At 36.7% G+C, this 10,912-nt stretch overlaps 2 protein-coding genes across 7 annotated transcripts; one reads left to right on the forward strand and one right to left on the reverse strand.

Annotated features, from left to right (window-relative positions):
• Positions 1–342: 342 nt before the first annotated feature.
• LOC103425457 (uncharacterized) lies at positions 343–4,269 on the reverse strand. Of its 5 annotated transcripts, none has more exons than XR_011576926.1 (14): positions 4,064–4,269; positions 3,612–3,960; positions 3,366–3,508; positions 3,126–3,261; positions 2,739–3,017; positions 2,518–2,615; positions 2,296–2,407; positions 2,043–2,148; positions 1,737–1,830; positions 1,397–1,562; positions 1,190–1,289; positions 990–1,106; positions 829–885; positions 343–705 (listed from the first exon to the last, which is right to left on the reverse strand). XR_011576926.1 is itself a non-coding variant. In XM_070815021.1 (14 exons), the coding sequence occupies exons 1-14, from the start codon at positions 4,154–4,156 to the stop codon at positions 598–600; spliced, it is 1,989 nt and encodes a 662-aa protein (XP_070671122.1). In that variant the 5' UTR covers positions 4,157–4,262; the 3' UTR covers positions 343–597. The 5 variants fall into 5 exon arrangements, 2 of the variants coding, with proteins under 2 accessions (XP_070671122.1, XP_070671123.1); XR_011576924.1 differs by having other exon boundaries at positions 1,190–1,249; positions 1,366–1,562; positions 4,064–4,268; XR_011576925.1 differs by having other exon boundaries at positions 1,190–1,249; positions 1,366–1,562; positions 2,760–3,017; positions 4,064–4,265.
• A 1,348-nt stretch (positions 4,270–5,617) lies between these two features.
• LOC103425458 (nuclear transport factor 2-like) lies at positions 5,618–9,102 on the forward strand. 2 transcript variants are annotated; one of them, XM_029096337.2, is made up of 9 exons: positions 5,715–5,869; positions 6,227–6,304; positions 6,434–6,612; positions 6,943–7,222; positions 7,327–7,571; positions 7,655–7,811; positions 7,952–8,073; positions 8,163–8,280; positions 8,638–9,102. In XM_029096337.2, exons 3-9 carry the CDS (start codon positions 6,436–6,438, stop codon positions 8,892–8,894), a joined length of 1,356 nt encoding a protein of 451 aa, XP_028952170.2. In that variant the 5' UTR covers positions 5,715–5,869; positions 6,227–6,304; positions 6,434–6,435; the 3' UTR covers positions 8,895–9,102. The 2 variants fall into 2 exon arrangements, with proteins under 2 accessions (XP_008361761.3, XP_028952170.2); XM_008363539.4 differs by lacking the exon at positions 6,227–6,304 and having other exon boundaries at positions 5,618–5,869.
• The last annotated feature ends 1,810 nt before the right edge of the window (positions 9,103–10,912 follow it).

The raw sequence follows: 10,912 nt of genomic DNA on the forward strand, positions 1-10,912 counted from the left end.
ATACTTAAAGCTCATTTAGAATTATTTTTAAAATGACTGAAAGTACTTTTTAGAGTATTATAGCTTATCGAAATTCAGCTTTGGTACCAATGTTTGGTGATTCAAGTGGTAAAGAACTTGTTTCACTTAAGCAAGGTCTCGAGTTCGAGCCTTATGAATGAAAAAACAAACATTGGGACAGCTTCCCCCCCCCGAATAGGGTCCGACCCGGCTCGAAAGATTAGTCCTCGCCTACATGCGGGGATACCCTGGATTCATCAAAAAAAATATATATATATATATTGGCTTGGATCAACACAAAAAACAAAAACCAAAAAGACGATGAAATACACCACCACGAGATGTCTAACGAAACACCAACTGCTACCGTTTGATTAGTTCCATGGTTCCAAACAGGTTCTTTCCGCACAAATACTGATATATAACGAGACACCAGATCAATTACAGAAGGTCAAATTATTCCCAAGGCCAAGTTAATACAAATTAATAAGCGATTAAGCGCCAAAGAAACGGAGAGACATGCGTGCGAATGTGCATAAAACAACGTTGTTTCCGAATCTTCCAAGATCTTCCATTTCCAATTCAATCATAAACATGTCAGTCCAACCGTTTGTGAATCACTGCACTTCCTGCAGATGCTTGATTTGCTGCACGGTTACTTCCGTAATTCTTTCGGTTTGATTCCCTTGCAATTCTTGAACCAAACTAAAACAGAAACACAGAAAAACGCATGATTAAATCACCTAAACTATCACAGTTCTACGCATGCTCAGCCCCCAAAAAAGTGGGGGAACACAGGAAAGAGAGAGAAACAGAAAAGAAGAACACCTGTATAGCTCTTTTAGGCAGAGAAGCAGCTTCATACAAACCAAGCAATTCTGCGACCTGCATAGCCACCGTAGAATAGGATAACATTGTATTCAGTACACATCAAGTGCAAAAGCAGATCAGACATTACTTAAACACTGAGCAAAGGAATTAGCACTGACCCCTCTCAGAATCTTCTTATCTCCTATCCCGCTCGGTTGATCAAGGTTGGCAACCTCCCAGAGAGGAAACCCAAGCAAAATTCTTATAACATCTTCATCCAGGAACGGAAACCTTGCCTGGCATAAATTAAGACTAAAATCAACACATAACACAAGCCAAGGAGAAAATGAAAGATATTTATCCGAGTTGTCAGCAGCACCTCCTTGCCATTGTCAGCAATGCACCGATCATCTCTCCCAAGGTTTCTTTTCCAAATTCTCTGCATGTCCAATTTCATTTCATCGTTTAGTGCACGCCAGCTGAGATACAGTAGACCACCAGAATGAGTACCTGAAAACATATAATACTCTACACCCCTGTAATTTAATTTCATACCCGCCACTTCTATATTTCGTTCTGTGCCTACCATAGCCAGCACATTGCTCATCTGCACCTGAACCAACAAGAAGAATCCTCGCCTTAGACTTGTACTTGACGCATTGACAATCCTCATCATTATAATTGGTATTTTCCTCATATACCCATCCATCACCACCAGCAGCTAGCCACAAAGCTATTCCTATATTCAGGTCCTGCAACACTAAATAACATAAAACACCTATCTCGAAACCTTAACATACTTGTGATATCTAAAACCGTAATTTAGTCAAACAGTCAACAAAAAAAAAATATAAATATAAATATCAGCAGGAAACATGTCCTGGACAAATGTAATCTACAATAGGCCATAGAATGAAATTGAGTACCATGTAGGTGTTAGCAGGATTTATGAGTGACATGACATGCTTTGTTTCAAAGGTCAATGTTGACAATTCAGCGTCGATCTCCACAAGCTTCCACCTGCATCTCCACAAGAATGGAGTCAAACCATCAAGGACTTTAATCCAAAGCTAAGTGATATTGAGTATGTGGACCATAAACACTTCTTTGAAAAGCACGTTAGACTGCATTTTAGCATTGAACAAATAATCCAAAAGTATATTATTTTATACACATGCTGAGCCAAAGCATTAAACATAGACATAGACTCGCAAGAAAAGTTTAGTGAGTACTTTCTTGAAGGTGCAATTCTTCTCAGTTCGCTTACTCCTGCCCTGGCAGAGATTCTGTCAGGAGCAGACCGACCATCAAAGCTCACATTAAGTAGATCAATATCATCTGCAAACAAAAAATTAATATAAAATCAACTCAGCTAAAGATATTAAACAAGTATTTCACAATGCGATAGGCAAACTGAGTTTCTCAAGGCGAACATTGAACTATGGCAAAATAAACTGCTGACCTAGCTTATCCAGCTACACTTACAGCTCGGATCAAGGCACTCATGCAACAAGGCTGCAATTATCATAGAATCTAATCCACCAGAAAAAAGAACTGCCACCGGTACAAATTCCTGTTCCATATCATGTCTACCTGCCTAATAAACAGTAAGAAGTTAAAACTTAAAAGTACTACATCACTGAGTATTTAATATTAATACTGCAGATATAACTAGAAGCATGACAAAACAGAATAAGATTTCTGAACCTGAAAAATTGTGTGCAGTGAAGAGCGTCGCCTAACAGATTCCCTTAAAGCAATCAGTACCGCCTGTGCTGGCACAGAAATTGAAGCTTGTATAGATCCTGCTCAGTCAAAACAAAAGGCACAATGACATCCTCAGACAACAACGCGTGTACTAACAAATACTGAAAGTTTAAAGTTTACTGACTTAAGATTAGATTCTCTGCAGCAAAGATGATATTAACCTGATTTTAATGGTTCTGTACCTGAATTAACTGAGTGCATATCACGTTTCCCTGTCAGAGTCTTGGAATGGGAAATGTGTAAGTCTTCAGGTTTAGGTTCGACATAAGTTCTCTCCCATTTTATCAGTTCTTCTAGTACACCATTAGTCCACTCATGTTTTTGCACTTCACCAACCAAAATCCCATCAAGACCTGGAGCATTCATAGATATACTGTATATTCCACATCGGAGCTCTTCCCAAAAATTCAGCTTGGTAGTTCCATTTTCAGCTTCAAAATCTACAGTCCATTGACATTATCAATTAATAGATACGGCTCACTACTGTACAGTCCAAGATCAAGAATCAGATTGGCAAGAAAAATAAAGCTCTACCGAGCTATACATACCAAAAGAACGCTCATTTGAAGAAAAAGGTGATACAGACGACAGCAGAAACCGAGAGTCCTCCAGTGTTGGCCAGTGAACAAGAAGACTCCGCCGACCAAATGCATCTCGAGCAAACCACAGAGTTTTTGAACTTTCCTATCCATGGAAATACATAAACAATTCAGAAGCAAAATCCCAAGCAAGAAAAATGCAGCAACAAATGCCAATAAACTAAAACCAAACTTACCACTCGGAGTTACCTGCCAATAGATGATAGCCCAAGGCCCTTTGATCCTAGAAAGAACATCTGGAACAGAACCCGAACAGCACTGTACCAGCAACTGCAAAAGAACTTCACCATCGTTCTCATCTCTACCAATGTCTATGCCCCCAAAGATTTCACCTTTCACAAAGAATCCAAATTCAATATCCACCATCTACCAAACTTAAACAAAATGCAATGCTAGAAAGAAAAAAAAACCCGAAACTCGAAAACAAATTTATACCATTAAAAACAAGGATATTCTTATCCGAATCTATCAATGGCTGAACCACAGGGCTTACTCCCCTGAGCTGCAAAGTGGCACCCAGGAAGTGCAACTCAGCAGACGAACTGGGAACGGTGCTGAAATGGGTATGCAGATGAGGCGTTCGATAATTTTCCAAAGAGAAACATTTGCCTTCATCGCCTTCGCAACCAGCCTCCTCCTTTACTACCCCCTCAATGGAAGACACAATTTCCCGCACCGGGAGACGATTCGAAACGGCTGAATGGAGAAGAAGTTTCGTGCTGCCTAAGCTATCGGGACCCCTCCTCCGCAAAGCTTTTCTTAGATCGTCAATGGCGAACGCAAGCTGCTCGGTAGCAACAACAAACTCAGTTAATCAAATGGTTAAGCCGAAAAGCTTCGATTTTTTTAACCCAAAAAAAAAAAAAAAGAAGAAGAAAGAGACAGACTTGGTCGGAGTTGGGGAGTGGAGGTGTAGGATTGAGAAGCAGGGACGACAGATCAAAACGAATTCCCCAGATGATCAAAGCGATTCCGCACATTTCTGTTTGTGGTGATTGCCAATTTGCCACCCACCCTAAACCCTAATCATTGAAATTTTGGGGGTTTAACTATATTCCCACCTCTGTGCAAAGTTTAGTAAGAAAAATATTGAGCAGAATTGGAGTGTCAATAATATTTTTTGACACGAGATAAAATTAAAGAGAGTGTGTTTAATTGGGATTTTAAGAAATTTTAATGGATATAAATTAATAGATTTTTATAAAGTTTAATTGATTTGTATGGATTTTATGTAAAATTTTAATTAAATTCTCTTAAAATTTCTTAGAAATATGTGAGATATGTATATGCTTTACAATATATTACGAAATATCTTTAATTCCCTCGAATTCCTCAACATTTTAAATCCTCTAAAATCAATTTCTAAATGAATACACTTTGAATTTCAATGAATCTTAAAATCCTTATTGAATATCCCTAATTTTGTTAAAAATAATTAAAATCCTTCAAAATTCCAATTGAAATTCCTCAACATTTTAAATCATCTAAAATCAGTTTCTAAATGAATACAATTTGAATTTCAATGAATCTTAAAATCCTGATTGAATAATCTTAAATTTGTTAAAAATAATTAAAATCCGTCAAAATTCCAATTGAAATTCCTGAACATTTTAAATCCTCTAAAATCAGTTTCTAAATGAATACACTTTGAATTTCAATGAATCTTAAAATCTTGATTGAATATTCCTAAATTTGTTAAAATAATTAAAATCCGTCAAAATCCAATTGAAATTGAATACATCTTAAAACTTTAAGATTGCGTGTGATTGTGTAAGTTATGTGTAGCTTAGACAAGTATAATATTAATATTATGTCAACCGTGCACAAAATAGTAATTATTCTGACTTGATTATTATTAGTAAAGAATCGCACCCTAAATACATTAAAGACTCATAATCTTACCCTAATCATCTCACAATATTTTTTTCAATAGAATTTCCTCGTTTGAGCAAATTATTAGCAAACAAAACAAAGGGAACAAATTGGCAATCTTAATTCCTCAGCAAAAATCAACAAAATAAATAAATAAATCCCTTAGCGAATACCCAAAAAAAGGAAGAAATTGACAATTCTTAATTTCCCTTATTCAACATGGCATAAAATCCACCAATCGTAGCCGTCAGATCAAGAACTTTTTATTATCTTAAAACAAATCAAGGACTTCAATTCTAAATGCTCGTACACGTAAGGGTACTCGCCGGATCTTCTTTGTGAGAATTTAGAAATCTTCCAATTACATTCATTTATCATATATTATACGATTATTTTTTATCAAGTACTGTTTATATTTAATTTTAAATAAATAAAATATAATAATTTCTAATCGTATAATATACGATGAATATATGTAATTTGAAAATTATCAATCTCACAAAGAAGATCGGCGAGGATTCTCACTCGTTGTACAATATCCGTTTAGTTTTGGTGGGACCCTCCCGAACTGTGCAAATATGAAAATTCCCTCCAACTCCAGACTCCTGAGAAAGGCGGTGGGCCGAGAGAGGAGAATAAATCGGACCAGGATTTGGAGAAAAACACAAACAAATCGCCTATAAATTCCAACCTTCACATCAGATTCTCCACACCACCTATTACTCTCTTCTTCTCTGCCGCTCCCCTCTGAGTTTCTCTCCCCTTTATCTGGAGTTGGAGCCGCCGCAGGGCGCTTCTCGGCTCCCTGTTGCCGTCGTCTGGTGCGTCTTGATTTCTCTCCTCTCTCCGTGTTGGGTTTTTTTTTTTTTAATTTTTTTTTAATTTGTATCTGGGGTGTTTGAGTTTTCGGTTGATTGCATTGTATCGTGAATGAATTTGAGTTTGCTTGCGTTTTGTTTTCTTGGTTTTTATATCCAACTGTTGTTTTCTTTGCGATTTGATTCAGGAACTGGTTGTTTTTTTTGTTAGGTTTATGATTCCTGGTGTAAATTTTGTAGATTTGGGTCCAGAAACAAAAGAGAAGAAAAAATATTATAAATTTGGGGGTTTTTTTTTTTATGTTTTATATGTAAATTATGCCGATGATAATTGTATTCCTGTTTTATTTGGGGTTTTAGGGTTGGGGTTTTGTACCCAAGTTCGAGTGGTGATCGTATCAGTACGTTCGGTTTCTTCTTTTAGATCCTCAATTTTCGGTTAGTATTGTATGTTTTTCTTTTGGTTGATTTCGAGAGAATGTGAAATTAAGCTATAAATTGGGTTTTGTATTTTGGATTAATTCTGTTAATATCAAATAGAATTTAACACCACCTTTGTGGTTGCAGAGATGGAAAATCAATCAGAAAATCCACCAACAGCAACGGACGTGGGCGAGAATTTTATAAACCAATACCATCAAGTCTTTCGAGATGATTCTAAGGTGCTCCATAAATTTTATCAGGATTCAAGTGTGATATCTCGTCCTGAACAAGATGGTTCGATGAAGTCAGTGACAACTATGGAAGTAAGCCTTGTAAAAAGTTTTAATAGTTTCTTTGCCGATGTTCGTTACTTAGTTGTTACAGCCTTTTGATTGAGTACAATATTTGTGAATGTATTGGAGGAGATTGCATTGTTAATATGGTGGCCTTTAGCTGCTCTTTCGTGCTTCTTTTGCCTGCATTGGTCTTTGGCAGCCTTAGTTATTGTAAATTTTCATGATGCATTCATTCGGTTTTCCCGCTTTTCCTTGTTTCTCTGTTAGCTGAAAAATTTAGGATGTTTAAGCAGGGTTTTAGTGTTAACTGGAGTTCTCCTATTCTGATGATTTAATTGGATGTTTGTTTTGAAACAGGGCATTGAGAACATGCTACTGTCCTCGGGTTACCAGAATTATCGTGACTTAAAAATATTGACTACCGATTCTCAGTTTTCACTCAATGGTGGAGTGATTGTTTTAGTGACTGGGTATTTAACTGGAGATGACAAAGTGCGAAGAAAATTTACTCAAACTTTCTTTCTAGCCCCACAACAGCACGGATACTTTGTCTTGAATGATATCTTTAAATACTTGGATGTTGTGCCAGATAATGTTGTCGAAAGTACACCAGAAGCTCCTGTTCCCTCGAACCATGGTATGTTATATGGTGTATGCGATTTCAAATATAATTTTCCATTTTCTATTTTGTTTGGGGTTGGCATTTGGTAAACAAATTATTTATGGATATTATGTTATCAGTTGTTACAGAGCCCTCTGCTGCCGCTGATCAGCCCGTGGTCAGTCAAACTACCCCTTTGGAGGTTAAGATCACTAATGAAAAGAAAGCCAATAATGTGATGGAAACTGTTCCGGAACCTGTTACTAAATACAATGTGAGTGCTGATAATCCCATTGAATCAAGACAGAGTGTTACCCTGAAGGCAACGGAGGACGCAGCTCCTAAAGCCCAGAAGGATGCTCCAAAGAAGTCTTTTGCAGCAGTGGTGAGTTAATGTTTAGGTTGTATAGTAGTTGGTACTTGGTATTACTAGACTTGTGCTTATCATCTGATTGTTTCTTGGTTCAGGTGAGTGCTTTGAGCGAGAATAAAGCTCCATTTGTTGTGAGGACACCTGTACGCAAACCTGCACCCAAACCTGTTGAGCAGCCACGTGCACCTGTAACGCCTGAAGCTTTACCTCCCCGAAACAACCGTGCTGTGGAAAAGAATAATGTCCCTGCAGGTTGATATTCTTTTTATGGTGTAGCATTAAATTTTACCATTTTACCTGATTTGTTTGGGCCAGTTAATGAGGTGTTATATAACTTTCTCACTGTTGGAATAAGTATTCATACTTTGTACCCTTCTTATTTGTCGTTGCAGTTAAGTCTCATGCCATTTTCGTTGCCAAGTTGCCCATGGATGCAACTCATGAAGAACTGGAGAAGATATTCAAGCCTTATGGACCCATCAAGCGCAATGGGATTCAAGTTCGAAGCCATTGGGTATGCTTTACGTCTTTTGTGTATTCGTTTTGATTTAAGCCTTTCGTGTATTGTTTCTCACTTGTCCTGCATCACACTTGTACATCCAGGATCAGGGAAACTGTTTTGGGTTTGTGGAATTTGAATCTGCTGACTCCATGCAACGTGCACTTCAGGCATCTCCTATCAAATATGGCAATTATGAGCTACAAATTGAAGAGAGACGAGGTAAGTTGCAATGTTGTTCATCATTTTTTCTGAATTATGTGCATTGCTTTTGTAGAAATTACTCTCTTTCCTCCACCATTGCCTTTGTCACAATTGCTCATACGAAAATGTCCTATGTCCAACATGTTTAAAATAAACTCTTATCTGCTGCCTCCTATCTTTTCCTCGCTGCGCTCATTTCTTTCTCATCACCAATGCAGAAACAGTATCAAACGAACCCATGTGTTCTAAAATAATTTTACATTGCCAAAAGACCATAACCTTATATCTGTGGTAAAAAATACAAATGTGTTATCACTCAAAATATGCTTGGGAGATGGCATGCTTGATTGCTCAGGACTTATTTTATGCTTGCAGCCAGCGACAAAGGAAGGTTCTCATCAGGAAGGGGTGGATACCAAAATGACAACTTTAGGGGCCGTGGGAACTACAATGGAGGCCGCGGAAACTACAATGGAGGCCGTGGTTATGGAAGAGACGATCATGAGAAGAGGGGTGAATACCGTGAATTCTCCGGTCCAGCTGCCGGGCGCAATGGAGAAGCTTATCAGCACCAGAGACCTTACCAGAATGGAGGAAAAGCTCCTCGTCAAACATCAAAATCTGCAGCTTAAGTTAGGTTAAGGATCTTATCAGGTTGAAACATATAAGAAAAAGCTTATTTACTTGAGAGATTTCATACACTAGGCGTTTTTGGTAGGCAGAAGTTAGAGAGCGGCCATATTACGAGGTGTGACCTTGCTCACTTTTTCGAGTTTTCTTCGGTTAAAATTTTTTTGTAACTATATTTTGGTGGAATAATTATTATTGGGAGTTTCATAATTGAGTAACGTTAGGAAAGACCATATAATTGAGTAACGTTAGGAATATCATATATTTATACTACATCAGATGATACACATATGTGATACAAAAATATGGTCTCTTCAACATTTTTCTTCATAGTTATGCTGATTATTTTGTGTCATGTTTGACATCATCGAATAATTGGTGTTGAAGACCAAATTGAGCATATATGTGCGTAGCTAAGTTGTTATTTATCGCACAATTTGTTGTCCTTACACTCAAAAAAGCAAATATTTAACGTGATTCTGATTAGATTAGAGTATCACTTGAATAAGAAAAAGTCATATTTGTCGATTTGTCCCCTGAACTTGTATAGAGGTGCTAATTTCCCCTCTTGAACTTTAATTTTAACCAATTACCTCCCTAAACTGTTATAATTAGCTAATTTCCTCCTTGAACTTTAATTTTAGTCAATTACTTCCTAAACTTTTATAAATAGTCAATTTCCTCTTGACGCTAGATTTAAAAAAACAATCATCCATCCAATTTTTTTATCCATTTTGATCATGTAGACAATACATGACAATGTATTGGGGCAAAAAGAATGGAAAATTGGATGGATGAAAATTTTAAAAAATTTAGAAGGGTAATCTGCTAAAGTTAAAGTTCATAAGAGAAATTGGCTAATTATAAAAATTTAGGAAGATAATTGGCTTTAGTTTGGGCGAAAGATTAACACCTCTATAGAAGGCAAACCAACAAACACCACTAAAAAAATACATGAGGATGTGGCTTTTGTTGGTACCAGACTGACATAGCTTGTGGGGATACAATACTTTATGAGACAGGTGTATGCAGGCAGGGGTTTTTAAGTCATTTCGAAGATGGTGTAAAACACAACCTTGTTTATTGTCTGTGGATTGCAATCCTTAACCAACACGTGGCGGCCTGAAGTATCCACCAACAATTTCACACTCTCCCACTCTCCCAAATATGAAACACGTTTTCAAAGGACAAGTGAAAAAGGACCACGATCTGAGCAGATGGAGGGGATCCTCCTGACCAGGCCTATCGGTCCGTTTATTTTTTATCCAACGGTTACAAACAGGGTATCCCTCTAAAATTATAATAATTATAACCGTTGGATAAAAAATGAACGGTCTGATGAGCTTGATCAGGAGGATCCTCTCCATATGCTCAGGAGAGGATCCTGATCTAGTGAAAAACTGCTACTTTCCCGTCCATACTATTCCCATACAAGATAGATCATGAGCGACGCGTAGCGTCTGTGACAGAGGGAGCGTGGAGGGGATGCAAAATGTGCAGTCACACAGAATCTCAAATTTGAAGGGGTCTCTAAAATTTTTGCCACTTAATATTTACATGTAATAATATTCTATATTTAAAATTGCTTTTATTATGAGATAATATTCTATATTAAAATTTTGATTTTATTAGCACATTAAAATCTCATCTTAGACTCTTTATAAGCGTAATTTTTTTTATTTTCTAAATATAAAAATTTAGAGCACAATAAGATATTTTGAGTGCTAATAATAATACACCATAAAAGACTGTATTTTTTTAATATTATTATATAATAATGTTACATATTCAAGTGAAGCTTTAAAGTTAGAGTTTTTGAAGTTTGTTTTCTTGTTTGGTTGTTTAAGAGTGAAGTGCTTTTGATTATTTAGTGAATGTTATGTTTGTAGCTCTTTTACTTATTATTAGTAACATTTTTAAACTTGCAATCAGCGAGTGCTAAACTTTGTTTTGATTTAAGTAATTATTTTTTAGTGTCAATACATTGTCCTACATTTTTTAAGACTATCTTAAGGAGGGA

This window comes from Malus domestica, chromosome 16 (genome assembly GCF_042453785.1).
Source record: "Malus domestica chromosome 16, GDT2T_hap1".
Taxonomy (NCBI): Eukaryota; Viridiplantae; Streptophyta; class Magnoliopsida; order Rosales; family Rosaceae; genus Malus; species Malus domestica.